This window comes from Apteryx rowi, unplaced genomic scaffold (assembly GCF_003343035.1).
Source record: "Apteryx rowi isolate R43461 unplaced genomic scaffold, aptRow1 scaffold_612, whole genome shotgun sequence".
NCBI classification, from domain to species: domain Eukaryota; kingdom Metazoa; phylum Chordata; class Aves; order Apterygiformes; family Apterygidae; genus Apteryx; species Apteryx rowi.
This window is the reverse complement of record NW_020450886.1, coordinates 101,692-125,796: the sequence shown is the minus strand read 5'-3', so window position 1 is coordinate 125,796 and position 24,105 is coordinate 101,692. Positions and strand designations below refer to the sequence as shown.

Here is a 24,105-nt window from a genome sequence, read left to right as displayed (position 1 = left end):
CCTCTAAGTAATACACCAAGTTGCTACTCTAAGGGTGTTCCTATTACAATGCAGAAAATATGCGTCAGCCAAATAAGCAAAGAGAAAAAATTAAAAGGGAAAATGTGAGTTTTATGTGTGAATAATTTAAGAACATTTTTATGTACACTCAGTGTCCCCAGAATCAAAAAGAAAACCCTGGAGGACGTGGGCATGCTCTGTATTAATTTATAAATACTGTGTATGCTATGTGACTTTTTAATACCTGTAAGGAGTATTTCTTGACTACATTGTATTAATTAAAAGAGGCTATTGGGGAAAAAAAGGCAGGAAATCAAACCCAGTGATAAGATGCCCCCAGGGCAAACATATCAAAAGTCATTAAAAACTAGACCTAATGCTAGTCTATGTTTTCATCCATGAGGAAGAAGTAAATGGAAAATCATTGCCAAGAAAATGTTTTGATGAGATAAATAATCTAGGAAGTGGTAAGAAACGGAACAATCAAATCAAAGACATAAAGTGATTTAAATCCCTTTGGTAGCTGAATACAAGAATTCACTATGTCCAAGCATATGCTCATACTTCTAAGAAAAGAAATTCAAGCCGCACATCCATGGTGGAGCCTTATTTTGAGGAGCAGTTATTTTTGAAAAAAATAGAAAACTGCAGGGGATACCATTTCCAGACACGTAAAGGACAACAAAGTGATTGGGAGTAGTCAGCATGGATTTACGAAGGAGAAATTACTTAACCAACCTGATAGCCTTCTACGATGAGATGACTGCCTTGGTGGATGAGGGGAGAGCAATAGATGTTGTTTATCTCGACTGTAGTAAGGCTTTTGACACTGTCTCCCATAACATTCTCATAGACAAGCTGATGAAGTATGGGCTAGATAAGTGGACAGTGAGTAGGCTTGAAAACTGGCTGAACTGCCAGACTCAGAGAGTTGTGATCAGTGGCACAAAGTTCAGCTGGAGGCCAGTCACTAGTTGTGTACCTCAGGAGTTGATACTGAGTCCAGTAGTGTTTAACATCTTCATTAATGATCTGGACAACAGGGCAAAGTGCAGCCTCAGCAAGTTTGTGGACAATACAGAACGGAGAGAAGTGGCTGATAGATCAGATGGTTGTGCTGTCATTCAGACGGACCTAGACAGACTGGAGAAACAAAGGGAAGTGCAAAGTCCTGCACCTGGGGAGGAATAACCCCCTGCACCAATACAGACTGGGGGCCCAGTGTCTGGAGAGCAGCTTTGCAGAAAAGGACGTAGGGGTCCTGATGGACAAGAAGCTGACCATGAACCAGCAAAGTGCCCTGATGGCAAAGAAGGCAAATGATATCCTGGGCTACATTAGCAAGAGTGTTGCCAGCAGGTCGAGGGAGGTGATCCTTCCCTTTTACTCAGCACTGGTGTGGTCACATCTGGAGTATTATGTCCGGTTCCGGGATCTCCTATACAAGAAAGACGTGGACCTACTGGAGCAAGTCCGGCAAAGGCCACAAAGATGATGAAGGGACAGAAGCATCTGTCATATGAGGAGAGGCTGTGAGAGCTGGGACTGTTTAGCCTGGAGGAGGCTCAGGGGGGATTTTACCAATGTTTATAAATATCTGATGGGAGGGGTAGAAAAGATGGAGCCAGACTTTTCTCCATGGTGCCCAGCAACAGGACAAGAGGCAATGGGCACAAACTGAAACACAGAAAATTTCATCTGAACATAAGGGTACACTTTTTATCTTTGAGGGTGGTTGAGCACTGGGACAGGTTGCCAAGAGCGGTTCTGAAGTCTCCATCCTTGGAGATATTCAGAACTGGATTAGACATGGTCCTGGGCAACCTGCTCTAGTTGACCTTGCTTAAGCCTGGGGGTTGGACCAGACGATCTTCAGAGGTCTATTCCAACCCCAACTAGTCTGTGATTCTGCAGTGGTGAAACCCCAAGGGTATACTGCACTTAAGAAAGGCCTCTGAGATCCTTGGCTCTATATAGAGGGGAATTTCGGAAAGGAACTGAGAGGCTCTTTTACCCTGGTATTTAGTGTGCTGGAGTGATCAACCTGGAATGGTGTGCTCACTTCTGGTTTTGACATGCCAAGGAGTAGGGTCTTAAACTGAAGAGGGTTCAAAAAAGAATGAAAGAAGAATCTTAGAACTGGAGGACTGACCTTAGAAATAAATTTAAGGAACTCAGTCTGTTAGCTTGTCAGTGAGAAGCTTATTAGGTAGTTGGATCACGGTCTACTAACTCCCTATATCAGGAAGACAGATCATGTAACAAGGGGATCTTTAATCTGCCAGAAAAATGCTGTAGTGAGATCTAAGAAAAGCTGGAGCTGCATGAATTCAGAGCAAACGAAGTGTGGCTTTTTAATAGCAGTTGGGTAATTGAGAACAGTTAACTTTGGAGTGTGGTAAACTCCCAACTTCTGGAAATTTTCAAATGTGTATATTTTAAAGATATGATATTTGTCTGTAATTTCTGCTCTTTGGCAGCTATGTTTGTTTGATTTAAAACAAGAATTAATGTAGAAAAATCTTATGTTCTTCCTAGCTTATGTTCTTCAAGAGTCTAATATATTAGTCTTCCCTTTTTGGGGGCTGTTCTCTGCACTGTCTAGTGTTAGAGAGTTTAAAGTTCACTTGCAGAATATCTGTATCCTCCTCCATGGTCTGGAGGTCTCTGAAAACCTTTCTAGTGTAATCAGTGTTAGAAATTTAAGCCATCATACATTTGGTTTATTGAGATAAGTAATTAATTGTGGTCAATTGAACATAATTACATTGAAAATTACAACACTTTTATATCTATTTTCCAAATACCAAATATCTCTTACTACTCATACAGGCTCTGGGAGTATACCAGTGGCAGTACCTATTATACTGTCAACTCTGTTAGTAAATATAACCTAATAAGTACAATACTTTGAATGAATCACATGAAAGATTAATTCCAGTTGGTGGCTTAATTACTGATTTGTAATTTAAATTCTCTAAGCTTTGCCTAATTTTCCTAGCCTTAACCTTCTGATTCATTTAATTTTAAATCAACTCATAATGTAGTCTTTTGTTGTAGCATTTTGTTAACCATGAAATAATAAAGAGCTCTGTTGATTTGTTTGGGGGAAAAGACATATTAAGAGGTTTTGTACAGCCTGGGGATCAAAGGAACCGCTCAGCCATCCTGTCATGTCTCTGGTGCATTGCAGGCCATTAACTTCTATCCACCTACCTCTGTGTCTAGCCCAGTTAGTTTGATTAATGCATCTTGATCCTCAGGAGGCTAAACATTTGTATGCCATGGAGTCTTACCTGTCTGATAAAGCCAGTCTGACTCCTTCCCTTTCTTAGCTTTGTCCCTGAAAACAGCTACAGCTAAGTTACTGTGGGAATTCTTTTTTCGTATTTGCACAACAGAAACCAAGCAGAGATGTGTTAGCTGTTTTTGTTATTGATGTCAAGGCAATGGTCTGATAATGAAAACCTACTAAAAGACTTTCCTCCGTTCTATACCGAGAGACCCCTTGAATTGGCAGGACAAGATGATCAAAAGATATTGAGGACAGACAAAATAGCTCTATACACTCTCTCTTAAAAGTGTCATTTTATACTCCTATCTATTTTAAAGATTTATTTTCTAAAATGTAGATGTTCTTATATCCATATTCTGTTAGCTGAACAGTATTTGTTTATTTTTGCATTTGGGCCCCCACCCCAATACTAAGATTATGTTATTATTGTAGCTTGATTTTTCAGTATCAAAAGTCTGGAATCCAGTTGACTAAAATCCTGGAATCAAGTCTACTACGCACACTGTAATCTAGTGAGCAATTATATGGTCAGGGCCCTGAGGGCACTATCAGGCCTTACTGTCCCTGCCCACCTCCCCTGGGGCCTCCCGCTGCYGTGCCCAGGCCCAGGACCCTATTTCAGCCCAGCCTGGGGCCATTGGTCCCTGCCCAGCAATGCTATGGTGGTGCCAGGCTCCAGCCCCRCCATGACCCTGCCGCTGCCTGGCCATGGCCCTGCTGATACCAACCATGCAGCCCAGCTTCAGCCTGCCCTGTCACCACAAACTCCTTTGATGATCTCAACTCTTGGCTGAACCTTGCCATGATCTCTGGGCCTGCCCTGCTCACCTCGCTTGGGGCCGGTGGGATGGGCCCTGGCTGGTGAGGACCCTGCCCTGCTGACTGTGTTATTGCGGTCGGGTATCAGCTCCCTATCCCTTAAGGAGCAGTCAGCCCTTGCTAGGCCCTGACACATATTCTGTTCCTCAGATAACCCAACGTTTAGGTAGATAAATAGCAAAGTAAAATCTGGATAGAAAACAACCCAACATAACTTGGCCATAATTATTTACTTATGCCAGTTACTTAATTATTTTTTCCAAATTAACTTGTACTTTGAAGGACTTGGGTTTTCTTCTGCTTGCATTATTTTTCACTGCTAAAACCTTGATATGGTCCCTGAAGCAGATTACTTAATCCCGAGTGGTTCTAGTTCTGTCTAAGAGATAACAGTAGCAAGATTATGAATCTGTATCAAAGATTTGATCTTGATTTACCTCTTTTCATTAGGACTTCAAGAGGGAAGTTCCTTAACGTGGGTAGATTCACAAAGGCTGGGAATTTTATAAAATCCTTTTACCTTAACAATAAACCAGACTTATACAGCACTTTCTTCAGGGGAATTCCAATGTGATACAGTAGTGGCTTCCGGCCATTAAGCTGAAGGGTGTAGGATTGCACCTGAAGGAGAATATGGTAACTGGTTAGGCAGACTTTGAAGAAAATTTAGCAGGGTTTATTGTGATTGCTTAGGCAGGAGTCAGGACAAAATGAAACTGTTTTTTTTGTTTGTTTGTTTTTTGTTTTTTTTAATGTTTAGCAGTACTAAACTGAGATTTTTAGAGATCCCGAGAAGAAGGACTGGATTTACATCTCATGGGAAAGCTAATACTGGAGTACTGCACCCTCCATGGCTCTGGTTATTAATTCATTGCTAACCCAAAATGGCTATTACCCCTTTCTAAGGCATTAGCACCACTTACATGACTCATGTTATTGTCCATTCCACCCAAATATTTTCTCATCCTGATCATACTTCACTTTTAAATCAGTAGTGAGAGAATAGCAAACTTCTTGGGAAGTGGTGTCATTGATCAGTGTTAGAAATAGAGTCTGAAAGTACCATTACTGGGATGAACAGCAGCGCAGAAAGTGATGGCTTAAAGACAAACAAAACATGGGGGAAATCTGTCTTCTGTATGATGGTAATCCTGGGAGATGAGCAGAAATGAAGCATGCAGTGAAATTTCAAAGGTCTCAGTCATCTCAGAAGACTTTAAATAGGAGATGGCAGAAACTGGTGGTGCGTTCTGATGGTGGCAGGAACTCTCATTTTAAATGGATTACGCTTGCATAACTCCTTGTTTCGGTCTCTGCATAAAATATGCAACTCCCCCCCCCCTTTCATCTGAGTTACTGGCTTTTGCCAGTTTGAATTGCTGCTTATTCTGCATTAATAGCTATGGGCTGTTGTGCAGCTGTTCTAGGCTGAGTCAGGTGAAGTATTTCCAGTACAAATAGTGTCTTGTTCTGCAGCATTCATGTTCTATGATGATATCTCAGATGGAGCACAACACAATTTCCAGGGTCACCTGTGTTGAGGAAACATAAATTCAAACTAGAACAAGCAAAGAGAAGGGTTGTAGGGATCAGAGGGGAATGAGAATAGCCTCCATACAAGAGAAGACTAAGACAATTAGTTTGTTGAGCCTCGTAGCTCTCCATAAATATATCAGAAGTGATGAATGCCTGGAAGGCATAAGAGCTACTTAAGGCCAGTGCAGGCACAAATATTAGTTTAAGGGAGAGTTTAGTACGCTGTGGATTTGCTATGGTTGCCTACCAAGGAAAATTTCTGGACCCAGTGACCTGAGAGGTTTCTCCATATCTTCTGTTTCCTAAACGCAACTTTGGTTGTGAAATCAGCCACATGGATAAGGAACTTCACTGAGTGAATAAGTTTTATTTAATGCCTAGTGCATAGTTTACAGTAGTTAATCAGCTCAGTATTATTAAAGCTCAAAAGTTCTAAAATCCTTGGTAAGAAGGTAGAGCTATTAATCTTTCATGGTTATGAGAGTACAGCTTTTGTAGTTAAGAGTTGGCTTTGAAAAACTTGATGATCATATAAATCGTTTGTACTGAGTTCCATTATGATTTTTTTCACATTAACTGTTGTAGGCATAGATACAATCAGGTGATCTGCACCTTTCAATTGCATACTGAGCCTTTCAAGCTCACTTTAATGATGAGTCCTTTTGTGGAGTCTGTAATTTGGCAAGCAGTTCCCTAGAGGGAAAAGAGGGTGGTTTGGGGGCTTTTTTTCTTTTTTTTTTTTCTTTTTGCTATAGAAAACGTCTCTGTTTCAGTCCTGTAATAGGGAAGGTGTTGCAGGAATTCTTAATAAGCACACTGCTGTGTGACTGAGATCTAGAGGATGTACCAGCTTGAAATGAATTTTGATATCTTTCAGCTGTAATGCTTTACTACCCTCGAACATGCTGCTCCAATCAGTTTGTTTGTGTTAGATTACTTCGTATTGTGACAATACTTTCTTATCTGTGCACTGAGATGAAATCGTCTTCTAATTCATCTGGGGAAAAGATAAATCACTACACGTGAGGTCTGCAGAGCTCATGATCAGGCTTTCTATACAGACGTTATTAGCAGTGGTGTAACTGTTGGTGCTACGCTGGCCAAAAGGGCCCACTTATGGACCTAACTGATATTTTCCTTGCTTTATTTGTTAAGCTTTGTTACTCTCATACCAAAATACTGGCCCTGTAGAAGAATCTACCCAGAGAAGGTGAGTTATACAGCATGGCTGTATGAATCAGCATGAGCAGCATGCGTGTCAGTTAAACCCTGGAGTGAAATTATAATACAGAAAACTATTGACATGAAAACATAACATGAAGTAGGCAAAATTCCCTCTGTGTAACTTCTCTCTGTGGCTTAATTTGCCTCCTGCTATGCTGCATGCAGTAATCACCCTTAAATGCAAGGCCATATATGTAAATAATGCTACCAACCTCTACAAGCACAAATTTCTCTCTGTTATGTAGTCTCTTGACRCATATATTAACTAATATTTGTTTCTTTTAATAGCTGCCCTTAAAGCAAAATTACTTAGATTACTAAAGCAGTCTGTGGGCTAGAATTTAAGGGAGTGGGGAGTGATGGAATATATGTCTCTGTATTTGATAAAAACAACATGTTTTAAATCATTTTGTGTGCAGTGTAAGGATTTATCATGTCTTCAGCAAAAAAGCATTTGATATATAAAAGCGAGAGAACAGGAAAAATTAGAAGTGGGAAGAATAATACTAATAAGCGTTGGGAGTTCACATTTCACGGAATAAGGAAAACTTCTTTGGMGGTTAGGAAAATTTTCCCAGAGGCTGATACAGTATTGCCAAGTCTCATCATTCAGAGATCATGAAGCAGGCTCTCAAAATTGTGACATTATTACGAGTGATAAGATAAGACCTGACTTCTTTTTATTTGCCTCCTGTGCTTTCAGGGTGGAACTTGTTTGGTGTTTTAAAACCTTCCTTTACTGCCATGAGGGCTGGGAATGTTTTGTTCTGAAGCAAAGTGGAAGCTGAGCTTGTGTTTAAATAGTGAAGCTGAGGCTTGGAAAAAACCTCCTGCTATTGCCGCACTCCTGATAAAATTGGCAGCCCTGTTGTGGCTCCTGTCTGTAGGATGCCTTGCACAGCTCTCTAAGCAGTTGTCCCCTGATGGAGGTAGTGGCAGTGGTCCCCAACTGAATGGACTTTTGTGACCTGAGAGAAATCCCAATGGGTTTGCGGCTGTGCAGACCTAATGACTTGCAACTTTTGCCAATTCACATGGCTTGTCAGGTGAGCTTGCAGCTCCACTCTGATCCCTGGAGTACAGTTAGGAAATCACTGGTAAGTCATGGGTCTGATCCAGCTTTGCTAGTCTGATGCTCCTTGCTGTTCATGCGCTTCCTCTGAACTGTTTTAGTTGACCTGTGATGATTAGATTGCTGTTGTGGCTCAATTRTTTTTGAATTTTTAATGAAATTTTCTGAATTTGGACTCCCATTGAGAAGCATGAGTTAAGTTTTGTGAAGGAAGGTTGAACTATATTTTCAGATTTGCRAAAATGTTTTCAAGTTTTCTAGCCAAATGCTTGGCCCCATTGGGATTTCCCATACTTTAAAGACATCAGAGCTTAGCTTCTTCCTATATGTCTCTTGTACTGCAGAATTTCTGACAGCCTCTAATCCTTCCAGACTTCACAGTATGCTCTGAAAATTGCAATTGCCTTCTCTTCTTTGAAACAAATTCTTATCATTTCTTGCATATGGTATTACAGCTGACAGTATGTAGTCCCAGCCTGAATACTAAGACTGTAATGCTGTTTCTGAGTTCTGCTGCAGTGTATAAATGACTTCAACTGGACTCTCAAGGTAGGTGCCACCAACAGAAAATCTCAATTAATTTCCAAATGACAGTCAGTTGGAACCATGTTCTRTGTTGGTCATTGCCACCAGCTGATTCATATTTTAACAAGCTATTGCCTTTCCCATTTTAATTCTCTTATTTCTTGAATCCTCAGCTTTCTCCAAGCCTCAATGGGTGGCATTTCACTATTAATCATGCATTTTTTTCTTTTACTTAGCACATGTTTCTGCATATTTGCAGAGTTAGTTAAGAGAAAGGGGAGAATGTTATTTCCAGCTGAAGTGGAAAAAAATTGTCAGTTTGGGCAAACAGTTACAGAGCAGGAATTCTAAAAATTAAATGAAATGATTGAGATAATTGGGCAATGAAAGCTTACTACCAGTAAGGATGATTATCACACCTTACTGGTATTTTCTGTGGTCATGACACTCCCTGCCGTGTTGAGTAGGACAGGATGGTCAGACAATATCTAAAATAGTCCTGGACTGAGTTCTGATTTCCTGTCTAGGCTTACGATCTTATCTGGTTATAATGGAATTATGTCTAATTTCTGTTCACATAAACAAGATCAGAATCAGCTTATTGTTTTCACTGGGAAGGTATTTGGCAACATCTACCTTCTGCATTACAGCATAGGACTTTTTCTTGTTTGTTGGAAGGAACTAAATTAGTATATTGGTTTGATTTTGATCTTTGCGTATTGCAGTGCTTCTTTCATACAAAAGTCAAAGTATGAAGTTAAAGGATGATATAAAATCTGGCTGGAATGGGCCTCCAGAAATCATCTTCCCTATGCCAGGACAGGCTTAATTCTGCCTAAATGGCTTCTGTCAGATGTGTGTTCTTAAAAGTTCGAGAGGATGGGGACTCTGTTTCCTCTTAAGCAGCCTGTCTCAGCACTGTCAGACTAAGTTGCTGGAGAAAAAAAAACTTGCAAGAGGGCACCTAACACTCCTTGCCACAGTGTTTGTTACTTCTCCAAAGCTGAAATTCAAAAGTGAAGGAAGAGAGCTTGGACTGGTAACCCGCAGAGGAATTTCCCACTTCAGCCAGGTGGGAGAGCAAGAACCCATCCTTTGTAGAGAAGAGTCTCCTTTCCTTTGGCAGTGCTGCCCATCCTAGCCCCATGGCAGCAGGGACCTGTTAACTCCTTGGGCAGACATGTACACAGAGTGCTTTTAAACTCATCACAGTCCTACCTAGGTCCCACTGTTCAGAGAGAGGGTCTTCCAAGGAAACACTTCCCCAAAGCAGGGTCCTGTTGCATGAAAGCATCCACGAAGGGATATGCCTGGGTTAATGACTGCTCATGTAGTTTGCTCCTGGTTGGGAGATTTTCAAAGAGTGCTTAGGCCAGAGGAAGCAGGGAGCATTCCCCTCCTTAGCCCCATTCCTGGTGTACACACAGGCTTTAAGGATGCTCCTGTGCCGTCCTCTGTGTGCTGTGCGAGGACATGAACGTAACACCCAATATGTCCCCTGGAAACTATGTCAGCTCCTGTCAATCAGCTACTTACAGACCGGATCTGTGGAAATGCTGACGTTGTCAGGGCAGAGTTGCTGGTGAAGGGATTTAGTGTGGTACCACATATGTTATGTTGGCTGGCGTCACCCCCCCCTCTGTCCTATAAATATCCTATAAATATCGAATAGTGGCACAGCATTAATTCCTGCATGTTTTCATGCCAATTTTACTTGCTTTTTCTAATCAGATATTTACAAACAAACTTGCCTTGCTTTCTGGCATCATGAGGCAGCTCTCAGAAGGAAACCATTCATTTTCCACTGTACAGCGTTGGCTGATTAGATGCTTTGTGGAGGAAGAACTGATATGAAAGCACAGAAATGAAAACAGCAATGCTCCTGCCAAGCGCTGTAGCCTGTTGCTGTATGTTGCTTTCATTAGTTAGCTGGTTATATTCATTTGTCCCACAGTGGTGTTAGTGAATGAAGCTTATCAGACAATTATTCAGACTTTAAAGCAGAGTCCAGCAGTACAGGAGCATGGCTTCCTTGCTGTCTCCTCTCTATACCCCTGCTCCTGACACCAGAGGTCAGCTTTCTACCATTCATTTAAAGCACTTTCTACTCCAGCTGTGGCATCTGGCCCCTACAGACTAGGAGGAAGCAAACCCGATCCAGCCCTTCTCCAGGCCAAACATGGCTTGTCAGGATGTTTCTAGCATTGCAAGAAGGGTTAAGACAGAAATAGCTGGAGGATGGGATAACTCRTATTGCACTTCTCCCAGCAGAGCTAATTTCTAATTGCCTTTGCCTTCCAGCCTGGTGCTGCASTTATCCATGTTTGTTGCTTTGACTGACTTCAGAGCCTGTGGGCATGAGAGCTCCTTTGTGGTGACTTGGGATTAGAGAGTGGGCAGGATCTCTGTCTGCCTGTTTTAGTTACTTAAATGGTCTCCATTGCTTTGACATCTGARTTCCTTTCTGTCTTGACTGTCTTTTTTTTCTTTCCAAAAAAGGTTGGGCAATGCTGATTTTATTCTTACTGACGAGAAAGTCAAGCTCATGTGCCAAGGGACCTGCAGAAGACAATATGTGTCCAGAGCTCTGTTCATCTCAGATCTGGTAGAGCAGTCCCAGAAACAGAAGGCTTTATTCCAGCAATTCTCATTAAGAGACAGTGACTCTGGGGACTTTTTTCAGAGAGATTATCCAACCTGGGCTTCTAATTCTCCAGACCAGTCCGCTCACCCCGTGTTTCTGTTTTGGAGAGTTCTTACTTGTCCCAGCCATCCTCTACTCCTGCGAAGAGCAGGAAGCTTGTTAAGTCAGCTCTCTTTGCTGGCTAGCATCCAGTCTGAGAGCTGGGTCACAGGGCAGCTTTAGAGACCTGCTTCTCTTTAGTTCTCATTTAAGAACTACTAAATACATGGATTGAAAGTTACATTGGTGCAATATCACCATCAGTGCCCTAAGATTTATGTTTGAAAACCCTGCTTTACAGTGAAATACTAAAACAGCTAAACTTACTAAAGCTTATCAAAAAGAAGTTTAAGCAGTGATTTCATTACTGCCTATTAGTTATTTCTAGGGGAAGGAGATACCTGACAGAAGAGAACTCTTTCATCTTACTTTTTCATCTAGGATAGAATCTAGTGACTGAAAGAAGAGTTCAGAGATCTCAGAAGGCTGGAAGTAAATTGAAGTTTTAATGGTGGAAGTAATTAAGCATAGGAACAAATACAGGATTTATTCATCACAGTGATCTCCTTTGGCTTTAGAATTTATGAATTTACATTGGTCTCATTCCATCATTAATCCTAGCAGTATATAAGTTACTTTGTAAGCTCTGAAGTTAGATGGCTTGCCATTATTCCTGGGGCAGAATTGTACAAAGAAATTGTATAAAGCCCCATTAAAGACTTTTTCTTCAAAGACTTTTCTCTTCTGTCTTTTGTTCTGAAGGTGAGTGAGAATCATTTTTCAACAGAGAGAATTTGTAAAATCTTGAAGGAAATCTATGTGAAGTAATGTTTTCAGCAGAGTTGAAACTCATGAGACATCCAGACTCTTCTTAGCTTACTGTTGCTTTTTTGTCACTGCRCAACAAAAATACATATTCCCCAGCACAACATTTTTCTCAGCTGATCCCCACTTAGGGAACTCAGTCATGGTTCTCCATTCTTCACTTCATGTTTGCTAGTACTCACTAGGCTTCCTGACTGTCAGAATGTAGTCAGAAATGTCTGAATTTTAACCTCCACTGACTCTTATTATAGGCCACTTTAGGTTAAGAGCCTGTCAAGAATGCTTCAAAAATTCTGGTCTTTGAAAAATAAGTACAGCCCAAATTTTCAGTCTATAAGAACTTGCAAAGCCGGAAGAGTATAAAAACCACTGTACCATTTTTTGTTGTTGTTTTTTCTCTGAGTGCTGCATGTTTTGTCCTCAGGGATATCACTTTGCTGAAATTCAGGTGAGAGATGAAAAAAGTGAGTTTTAGGATGTTGTGGGGTGACGTCAACTACAGATGGTAGAAAGGGGATTAGGGATGCTTAGATCTCATCAGTGAGGAATCTAAGCTGTGAATCATGCTTTGGGTTGTGTCTTCAGCAGCTCCTCTTCACTTCAGTTTCCCCAGCCATAAGATAAGAAGAATACTGCTTTCCCTGCAGGCAATTTGAGGCTTACTCTTTGTGAAGTACTGACTAATCTATGCATCCAACTTGCTATGAAGATAATGATTTTTGCAACATTATCACACTGGATTTAGATCATTGCTAAATTTTTAGTAAGTGGCTGCCATCAGAAAGAGTCTCATCTGCARTAAAAGAAAGGTGTAGTGTATTTGCTCCAAGAGCTTTTTCCAGTGCAGTTAGCTCTGAGTTATTCTCAGCTGATTCCTCCACATATAAGAGAGCTGACTCTGATAGTGATGGGGGTCCTAATCCAAATGGAACTCACTGACATGCTGCAGCTCCTCTCATCAGATGGTGCCTAATGAAGTGGTTTCCGGCACTGCATGAGACATCCCTCTAGAGGGACAGTTGTATCATCATTTTTATTATGCAGTGAGGATTCAAAAGAGAAGACAGCACAGTAGAYTCTCAGGATGCTGTTGTATGGCCAGATGGTGGATGCCAAGAGCTCTGAAGTTTGGAGATGTTTGGCTAAGTGCAGAGCCTTCCTGGGCAGCCTTGGTGTGTTAGATTGTATGTTTGTATCCAAGCTGTCAGACTGTAGTCAGAAGAACAGGATCACCCCTGCAAAATGCTGGGAGCTGATTTTCACATTGCAACATSTTATTTTTTCAGTGAAGTGTCTGAGTGTTTTGTTTCCCAGGCATGTTAGCTTCATCTTGCCCAGGTCCTGGTGCAGGCCCTTCACGGACATTGGGGATGCCCAGCTGTGTTCTTTTCCCCACCTCGCACAGGGTAGGAGAGTGAGGCTCTGGAGCAACACGTGGTTCCTAAATGCTATACAKTCCCAGGCCTCTTCCTCTGCTGCAGAGAAGGTGGAGGGAAGCCAGATTGCCCAGGAGCAGGAGATAATGGGGAGCTAACCTTCCACTTTAACTCCCACAATTAATCAATGGTCTTGTTCAGACTTGTAGTTTGGTTTGGTTACATAGTAGTTGGCTTCCCAGAGTGGGAGCCCGCTAAATTGGCTGTCACAGAAGAAAGGGGAAAGTTTATTCTTATGTATATGAATACCTGATGGGAGGGAGTAAAGAAGATGGAGCCAAACTGTTTTCAGTGGTATCAAGTGAAAGGACAAGAGGCAATGGGCCCAAAGTGAAATACAGAAAATTCCATTTAAATATAAGACAAAACGCTTTTACTCTGAGGGTGGTCAAATGCTGGAACAGGTTGCCAAGAGAGACTGTGAAGTCTCCATCCGTGGAGATATTCAAAACCGGATTAGATATGGTCCTGGGCAACCTGCTCTGGTTGTCCCTGCTTTGAGCAGGGGGATTGGGCCAGATGATGTCCAGAGGTCCTTCCAACCTCAGCTATTCTGTGATTCTGTAATTCTGTAATTCTTTCCTTTTTTTTTCCTTTTCAACCTTTTCCCATCACATCCAAATATAAGCCAAAATTTGGCCCTTGGTTTGCACAGATATTTGAAGTAAATGCTTTTTGTGAGACTTTTGGACCAGTTCCATTAGTTGCTGTTTGGAGATTTCTCTCTGAATGATCCTCTCTATTCTTCCCATCATTATCTTTTCTTCCCTGCTTTTGTTATCTGATCAAAGGATTGCAACCTGTTGCTTTGTTCCCATATACTTAGCCAACTGGCTTTATTTCTGACTAACACAAATAGAAGTACTTTAATTTTAATTCAACTTTTTAGAAAATTAATAGTTTTACTCTGAAATCTACTTTTAGAAGCTCTTAAAAACCATTTAGACTAACCACCAATCATCTGCTTCACAGATCTGCTTCAGTCACAAAACATTTCATGCACTAAAAATAAAACAATCCAAAAATAAGGAATTACTATGAGAAGGACTGATTATCATCTGGTGTATATACTAGCCATATACAAAGAGAAGTGCGGAAAAGTACAGTCCTGACATAATGGTCTGTGGCTGGCTGCTGCACACAGGAATGAGGAGAGGACCATTTGGGACCTGGGAGATGCTTAACCACAAACTGATAGGCATCTAGACTGTATTCTGGAAAGATATCACTGTTTTTATGCCCTGTTTTTATTCTCTTCCCTAAGCATCTGATGTCAACCACTGCTGGGAACAGGATAGGGGCAGATGTCTGAGCTATAAGGACAACTCTTATATTCACTGTTGCTTGAAGTACATACCTGTGCAAAGCTGACTGCAGGTTGGCCTGAACGTATAACATGTGTTACTCAGCTCCCTCTTTGCCCCTCAGTCAAATCTGGCTCTTCTGCCAAATGTTTTCAGAAAAGTTCTCTAAGCAGCCGTATCGTTTCTGATTGGCTCCTCCATGGTCTAGGCTGTCCATGTCCACCTCATCAGGCATCCATCTGCTTTCAAGAGGCTGCGGCACTGTCATAAAACACTAATGTTTCTTTCCTTTAATTATGGAATACATAAGCATCTCCTGCAGTGCCCACATCCCCCTCAGAGCTTGTCAGGTCAGAAATACTTAGATGCAGGCAGTCTGGCTTGTTTGCAGTAACAGCAGGCTGGTGTGATTATCCAAAGGAGGCATATTTATAGATGTCCATTTGTTGCCTGATCCTGGAGATTTCAGAACAGCATTTGGCTGTCGGAAGCCACTCACCGCTAACAAGCATTTGGCCACTTGATGGCACTCTTAAATATTTTGTTGGTTGCAAATGCTATTCAAGTATGTCAATTTTTCAGGACAGCGCTAGAGGAAACAGACCCTCAGGCATTAAATGGTGAAACACTATCAAGACTGCAGCCTCAGCTGACCAAAACAAGAGAGGCAGGAATAAGAGTTCAGTTGCTTGTGCTGATTGCTGCCAAACATGTAACAGTAGGGTTAGCACTTGTCTGCTTTCCCAACTCCAGAGCACTCTGCAGAGATGAGCATGTCCTTCCAGGTGCTGGGACTGGGAAGTATCCTTCACTCCCTAGTTTCTGAGGAACTAAGGGTCATGGAGGGTGAGTTACCTGCCAGTGCCCACTCTCTTTGAGTCAGTATCTGATGTCCTCTCTAAGATGTGAGAGAAGGGAGTCATGGTGGACATGATGAAGCAGCAAAAGATCAGAACTCTAAGGAGCAAACCTCTGAGAAAGACCTGGAAGAGGAGGTTGAAGTGCTGAAGCTCTTACCTCTAGGAAAAAGCTCTGAGCAAAAAATATTTGGCAGTATTTGGGAGTGAGGTACAGGACTTGAGCAAAGTGCCTCAGGGTACTAAGTGTGAAGCTAAAAGGTCACCAAGTCTTGGAGGCATTCTGGGAAGTAGAGCTTGGGTCTTGCTATTCTGTGATTGCACTGGCTTTTCTCCATATTATTGTGAGTGCATTATGTGAAATTATTAGTCTATCTGTCTCAGGGATAAAACATAAATGCAATCCTGGAAACAGTAGGAGTGTTCTTCTTGATGTTATTGATATATGGAACTTTTATAGCCCCATCTGTCACTCCCTTTTCCTCCCCCATCTGTGATGTGTATCCTCAGAAGTGCTGTGAAGTGAAGCACAGAGAGGAAAGGACTGAGACCACATTAGCCAGTCTTGGCAGACCTAGGTCTGGAGTACAAATCTCCAGTTCCTCAGCTTGCCCCTTCATCATATGGACCATCTCTTGCTATTATATGAATATCTTCAGGGTGTAAGTTAGCATTCATAACATAGGGGCAGTTGCACTCTTAGTATTTGCATTGTGAAATCAAACCTTTGTAAGTACCTTATTTAAAGGAGCAGATTTAAAAAGAGAACTCTGGTGCCTACTAGACCTATCACGCAAAACCCTGTCTGATCAGAATGAGAAAAGTCTGATTTTACATACAGCACTGCAAACTCAGCGCTGGTCGTATTCCTTCTCTTTTTCTAATGCTCACCTGCTCTCCTTTGCATGAACCCGGGGAGAGCTGAGCTGCAAGTCAAACGCTCCTGCTGTTTTCAGGGAGGCACTGCGTCTTTTCGTCCCTTTCTCCCCTGTTCTTGTCTGCTTCTGAACCTCTGCTCTCCAGTGCAATGACAAAGAGTGCATCGTTCCAGGCATTTCCTAGAGCTCACATTTCTGCTGGCCCAGCTGACTGTAGTGTCTCTTGTGTTACTTTGCCAGGCAGTATTTTGGAGTAAGATACACACGCGCCTGACAGCTTGTTTCCTTAAAGGTTGTTTTTATCTATCGATCTGTGTTTCTTAGGTGTGTGGTTTGCCTCTGACGGGTGTGAAGCCCACAGCAGTTATTAGGACTGTGACACGGCCTCAGGATGTGTATAAATTACAGCCTGCCTTGACATCTGTCGATTTTGTCTTTTCTGAAATGTCCAAAAGACTTAGAAAATCCATTTTTCTCTCTCCTATCTGAACGGCAAGTTCTGTACTTCCTAAGCAGACCCACAGCTAATAACATTAACTTGATCAGAAATACCAGGAATTAGTACAATGATTGGTGAAAGGTGTCAGGCAGGATGTTAAATGATGACATTTGTGTTGCTGACTGCAGGATGTGTGTATTTTCCTTGGGGGTGGGAAATGTCTCTGCTCACTGAGTTCAGCCAAACGCAGGTGCTCTTACCAGTGGGATTCAACTTCCACTGATAGATGTCACAAAATAAATGTTGGTCAAGTTACCATCTGATACAGTTTCTCTGAGGGGGTGCTGTGCAGATCAGCAGCAGGCCTGGAGCTAAGCATTATTTTCTTTGGTCCTCTGGATGGAAATATGAACTCACAACCGAGGAAATGTGTGGCTGATGAAAAAGCAGGTGGAGTTGTAAATCATGCTGGGAACAGGGCTGTTGTACACAGTGATTAATCTCTTGGTAAACTGGAATTATTTAAACCAAATGCTTTTTAATGCAGACAAATATAACATTATACCTCTATAAACAAGCAGGAGTGCCATGTCCTGGAGAGCAGCAGCTCTAAAAAAGATAGACTTTTGTGGGCAAACAATAAATTTGAGTTCTCAGTGTGATATTTTGGCAAGGAAGGCTAGCATGGTCTTGGAATGCAAACTGGGAGTTTTGAGTGGCAGCAGAGATATGATTTAAGCGTTAGTGAGACTGATGCTGGAATACTATGTATGGTTCTGGAGTCAACATTTTTTGGAGGATGCAGAAAAATTGAAAATAGTTCAACAAAGAGCCTCAAGCTGATTCAAGGGCTGCAGAAGATGGCTTAAGGGTGAACAGAGGACAATATCCAGCTGAAATCCAGACTGCAAGTGAATTTTACCCACCCTTAACACAAATCCCAGTCATGTGATGTCCTCCACATTTCTGTGGAAAGTCCCTTTTTTCCTACTCTTCTGCTTCTCTGTTAAAAAGACGCTTTCTCTTCACAGCTGTGAAGACAGTGCCTTGGTCTGGTGTGACAAGGCTCATGTTGGCTCCCTGCTTCTTGCCAAGCAGGTCTCTGTACACAGAACTGGTAGAAGTGAGACTGTTGAGGAGTTCAGTCTGTGAAGGTTATCAAAAATAGGCTGAAAGGTGACAAGAGTTCAGTTTTTAAGTATCTTAAGGAAGAGAGAACACCAGATAAGAAAGAAGTCATTAATCCAGCAGAGAAAGGCATAATAAGAATTAGCAGTGGGGAGGGAAAGCCAGATAAGTCAAATAAGAAATTAGCTGCAACTTTTAATCACTGAAAGTGATTAAGCATTGAAACAAACTTCCAAATGACACAATGCCTTCTCTGACTCTTGAGGTCTTCCAATGAAGAATGCATGTACTAGCCAAAAACAAGTTATAGGACTCAAAACAGGACATACCAGTGATGTTTGTGGGCTGTGATATGAAGAAGGCCAGGCTTTTCTGGTGTAAAGTTACAAATTAATGAATTCTCAAACCTTTTTCTTTCCTAGGAAGGGGCAGTTTTGAAAGTTCTATGTCTTTTTCTGGACCACAGTGTGGTTCAGAGCCAAAGCCACAGGGATCTGGGCTTGTATCAACACAGCAATATACGTGAGTACTTCTGGGCATTCACAGGGAATAGAAACAGAGCAGGCATCAGCAATTCCTGTTGGAATTTCTCAGGGATCCCGGGACGGGGCCACCTTGAGCAGACCCCTGTGAAGTCCTAAGTTCTGCTCCCTGTTCCTCCAGCTTGCTGACATGCCTTTGGCAGTCTACTCCACAGGCCTTTCTCACTCCCTTGGCGATAAAAAGGAGATACATGATTTTTCTGAACTCTTCCTGATTTTTCTAAACTGTTGGCATACAGTGGAGCTCAAAGTGCCAGCCACTTCTTTTCTTTCGGAATGTCCCTTTTGCAACTACAGTGTAGTGTGGAGCTGGCTGAGCTATTTAAATAAGCTAGGAGAGAGTCTTGCTGAAGCACCACAAGCTAACTCATCATGCTTTGCAGCAGGGTAGATTAGCCAGTGCTCAGTGCCGCGCTACCCAGGTTTTACTCACTGATAGAAAAAAAGATGCTTTGAGAATTCATTAATTTGTGGCTTGCTCAGTCATCTCTCTGTGCCATATAGGCTGCAGCACAGGCTTRCGCTTAGGCTGTGCACAGGGTTTTACAGATCTCTGTTTGCTTGGGAAAAATTTGCTGGCCTGCAGTAAACCTCTTCTGTCCTTTAAAGGTTTTAAAGGCATGTAAGCAGCTGTACCACTTCTCTGGGTACCACAACTTTTGTCTTTGAAACCGATCTCTTCTCTGCAGAAGAGATCGTATTACCAGTGCTCTGGTGTAAAGCACAGCCAGCCCATTCCTTTGACTTCTCAGAAATTCGAGCCCAGAGGAGGCCCAGCCAGCAAGCTCATCAAAGCATGTATATATCTAGGAAAGGAAAATAGATGAGCTTGTGCAGCTGTGATGCTCAGAAACAAGCAGCTGCTTACAAGTGTGCTTCCCCATGTTGCTTTTTCTTTTAGACGGGATCTCGGAGGAGAAAGGACAGATTTTAAGCGGCAGTGTTTACTTTTAGCGTGGTGATTTCTTGGCTTAAGTCATATCAGCTAGACAGCTTGCACTCTTGGTTTATAAAAAGCTGTGTATCATAGGATCTAAGATGTAAGGTTGCAGTATTTTGGGCTTCAGATCCTCCAAAGAGAGAGTAATTTACCAGTTTATCAAACAAGAAACTGTAGCACTGGCTTCTTGTGCAGTAAAAATCTCTGCTTTCATTGACGGTGATTGAGGGTCCCCACTTTGAGATTTACTGTGCAGGATTTACCCCAAGCATTATGGTTTCTAACTTGAAGATACTGTTGTGTCAAGCTGACTGGTTCCACCCACCAAGCATTTCTTAGAAAATGGAGAAAATCCATGTGTGCCTGATGGTCTTTGGTGAACCAAAAGGGAAAGGGTTTTTCGTCCAACAAACAAAATATTTTGATCTGATGTTCAGCATTTATTGATGCTTTTAAATTCAACTCAAGGAAAAATATAAATGAAAAATCTGATAAAATGGATATTTAGCAAATGTCAGAACGAAACATTTAGATGTTTTTTCAGAATTTTTATTTTTTCATGAATTAATTGCTGATGCCACAATTATATCCCGAATCATATTGCTGTAACTGAATCTGCATTTTTCTGTAAAAGGGTTTGGGCTGAATCTGCCCAACTCTAAATGCAAATGCAGATGAATATTTTATACAGCAGTAACAGTTGGTTTGAAAGCTATTTTGATTGCGTGTAATGCTTACAGGCTCAGCTCTCCAGGTTGAGCCCGGTATTAATGCTATCTGCTGCTTTCATTAGCAAAGCTTTTCTTCCAACATACCCTTGTTCTGTGTCAGGATCTGAAATTTAACCTCCACTCAGATGGACATTTAGGATCCTCATCACATACAGCTCTTCCTCATTATGGCAACAGTCTGTTTGCTGTCCTCTTATTGCTGTGCTGCCCTGTGTCTTCCTGTAAGTGGAAGAACAACTCCTGCCGGTATGTTTTTCAGAGCAACCATCTAGTATCTCAGTTATTTCCAGGCCTTATATCTTGGAAGAAGAGTCACATTTTAATTTGCACTTGGAGAGTCTGCATGGGGCAGATACCTTCTGCTTTTTCAGTTCATGCTGCTGCATTCGTAATAGTGCAGAGCAGCACCGAGCAGAGAAGCTGTCTCAGGTCTCCAGCTGCTGCTAACTCTCGGGTCTGCACCCTTTGCTCCACTGCATGCTCTACGCTCTTTTAATGTTGTTTCCATAAGTAACCTTCATCTTGAGAGTTCGACTACACAGGATTTGGGGCACGCTGCAGTGTTCTTCTAGGTTTTACTGAAACACACAAACCTTCCTCTTGAAAAGCCCATGCATTAAATTATAACTCGTATATTCTGCTTTGTTTACGTGCTTTCTGGAATATTAAATGTTGCTAATGAAATCAGCTTATATTTTTTATTTATGAGAGAGAATGTTGTATGTCACATCTTAGGACTCTGGATGAGAATTCACCCTTCAGTGAAATGGATTTATATGCCTATTCTCTGGAGCTTATTGTTTTACTGGGATTTATATGCCATGCTTCAATGTTAATTGTGGATTATTCTCATCACTTTGCCTTTCGTCAGAAATAGGCTCTACATTACCAAACGTATTATCTAGACTTATCTGAAATATTCACATATCTATGATTTAACCCATATCCAGTGTATTTCATAACACAAAGGAGAGAATGGGAGGAAGTCAGGTCTTTGCCCTTACAGTTGGTGGAGCCTGGAGAGTAAGTCAGCAGACCAAATATAGGGATCTTCTTTAAGGTGAGTTTTCTACACTCAGTGAAGTGGATTGATTGATCTCTTCTGATCGCAGTGGGAGCTTAGGCTCTGAGCAAACTGTCAGACAGCTACCAGTAGACCTGCATTTAGGTGTCTTAATCTGCAAATTCARTCCTGTATTTCACCTCTGTTAGACTTCTTCCAAGGCCTTGCTTTCCCCTTTGAGGCTAATGTTCTCCAGGTGGATTTACTGATGCTACTGAGTTATTTTACCCAATAAAGGCCTTGCTCTGTCTCATCTAATTGAGGAATGGGGCTGGCCTATGATCCTGCCAGATCAACAAAGAAAAAGGCATCTCCAGAAAACAGTTCAGGTTTTTGGTGGGCTGACTCAGTCCGTGGCAATGTGTCTCTGCCGTCTGTGCACAGCATGGGGGGACAGCATTCCTATGCCCCTCAGCTTAGTGCCTACAGGCAGAGAATGAATGTGCGCCATAGACTTTTTAGAAATATGTCTTGTTGTTTAGCACAGTCCAGGAGAAATTAGAGCAAGAAATGAGTTGAGCTCAAAGGCCAGCTAGCAGATTTGACTTCCTAGTTCCTTCTTCTGTGAGTCGCTCGTGGTAGGTCGCCTGCACAGCCTTTCTGAGTGTTTCTCCTGCTGAGGAGAGGAGGGATTCTTCTTTATCAGGACCTACATCCCAGGACCTGGACCTAGACTTAGTAACAGTTTGATGACATTAGTTGGCTAAGAACAAAGGCAGTTCTATGAATTCTGAGAAGGATGGTGCAGATGTCTGACAGAGAAAGCAAGTTTATTTTCTTTTCAGCTAGAATTCTAGGAATAAGCTCCTCCCTTTTCCAAATAATATGTTTAAAAATATTGTTTGGGTTCAGGTACTTCTAAAATGATGCCAGTATTGGTATCTCACACTTCTGCAAAATAAGGAAACCCTTTCCCCTGCCTGGCCCTGGTCTACAGAGGGTCCCACGAAAAGCAGCGCTGCATACTTCAAAAGTTAGAATATGTCTGCAGTCCAAATAAAGAGCAGCATTAATAGTTTTGTTGATGTGTGGATTGCTTTACTAATTCTTCAGATGTTCTTTATGTGGCCTCGATAAGTTTGAGGAAATCAACATCTGTACCTGCAGGCTGATTTGGGAACAGCTCACTGCCAAGGAGAGTTCTCTGAAATTAATGTTATCTCTGGGTATGCACTTACCAAGTCCTTATCCTGCAGACCGGTCAAAATGTTAGGCAAGGTAGGAAGTACTTTTAAAAGAAGGTGACTATTCTGGATATATGACATATAGTAGGTAGCTGAAGCACAAAAAAGTGGTAAAATTGTTTCCCGTATTCTACATGCCAAAGCAAAAAATAGCATTTGGAAGGATGTCTAGGATTCCCTCAGAGAGAGCACTGTTTTGATAGTTTAGGAAAGCTCCTTCTTTACTTCTGGGGAGCTTATCTGCATCAACAACTTTTCTACCCCTTTAAAAGACTTTGGAAATTGTTTTTTAGACAAGCAAAAAACCTAGAACTGCAGAGGACAGTCAGGACATGATAAAAATGAAAGAAAATTGGTCCTATTGAGAATAGGGAGAGCTAATTGCAGGCTGCAGAAAGGAAAGGTAAAAATAAGTGGAAAAGAAAATGGAAATTTTCAGCAAAAGAGAACTTTTATGCAAAACGAGGAGATGTTGGCTATAAACTGAAAATAAAGCTGCAGTGAGTTGTGCATTGCACAGTTACATGTAATGGCAGTGGGTGTGATTCTGTATATGTACTTAAATGGCATGTTTTTCTCTGAAGAAGCAGAAGAGGCTGTAATATCAAACAGTCAATACAGAAATTGAAATGCATCTATCCGTGGTTCTGTCTGCGTGTATGCAATGTTAATGAAATCCAAACCCAAAGAAGTAAGTGTCCAGGAGTTCCAAATACATTTGTCCTCCAAGGTCTCTCAACTTTCCCTTATAGAAACAACCTGCTAAAATAGGAGTTTTTCTGCATAAGCACATTGTCCCCACGTCCTGGGGCTGGCATATCAATAGAGGAAAGGCTGTTCAGATCTAGGCACCCCAACATGACTGTTCAGTCCTGTGTTTGAAGTCTTTCCCACATGACCTTGTGTTCAGATTGTTTTTAGGCATAGGTCAGTGCTGTCAGACCATATGTCTCAATAGTAGAAAATCTGGGAAACTGATTTGACAGTGAAACTCCTCTTTGCTTAGATGACTTCATGAAGCAGAGCCGGGGCATGCTCCTGCTGTACACCATGAAGAACCCCTCCTTCCCCGAGTATATCTTCAGCAGTGAGAGTGGCATCATGTGTCTGGACATCCACAATGCCCACCCCCACCTCGTGGCAGTGGGCTTTTATGACGGCAACGTGGCAATCTACAATCTGAAGAAGCCAAGCTCCCAGCCCAGCTACAAGAGTAGTGCTAAGTCAGGAAAGCACACGGATCCAGTGTGGCAGGTGAGCGTGCTTTTCCTTTCCTCTAACCTGTCCTTTAATTGTGCTGAGTTTGGGCACATCAGGGAAAAGTGCTGTAGGGGCAGATGTGTTGATTTAATACATGCATTAGTGATTGATTGATTCAAATGTGATATTTAAAACTACTTTGGAACTATACAGAAATGCAAGGAAATGGGATGAATCCTTGGTCCTCAACAGAAACTAAACATGTGAGCAAACTTCTGCTTTAAATAATTATTTCTCATTAGTTTTCATTATTATAAATGACTTCTGTTTAGGGAGGAACTGGTCCCTTCTGTATATACTAGCATTCAGTGCTGTTTATTTTCCAAATACAAACTCAAAGGGCAGCCACTAATGAGCAGGGTCT

The 24,105-nt window shown here is 41.8% G+C and overlaps 1 protein-coding gene across 1 annotated transcript in view; it reads left to right on the top strand.

Annotated features, from left to right (window-relative positions):
- Nucleotides 1–24,105, top strand: part of DNAI1 (dynein axonemal intermediate chain 1) — a 145,136-nt gene that overhangs the window by 31,956 nt on the left and 89,075 nt on the right. Inside the window, exon 13 of the mRNA XM_026083736.1 lies at nt 23,488–23,735. Coding sequence (XP_025939521.1) covers nt 23,488–23,735 — 248 coding nt within the window. The remainder of the gene's footprint in view (nt 1–23,487; nt 23,736–24,105) is intronic.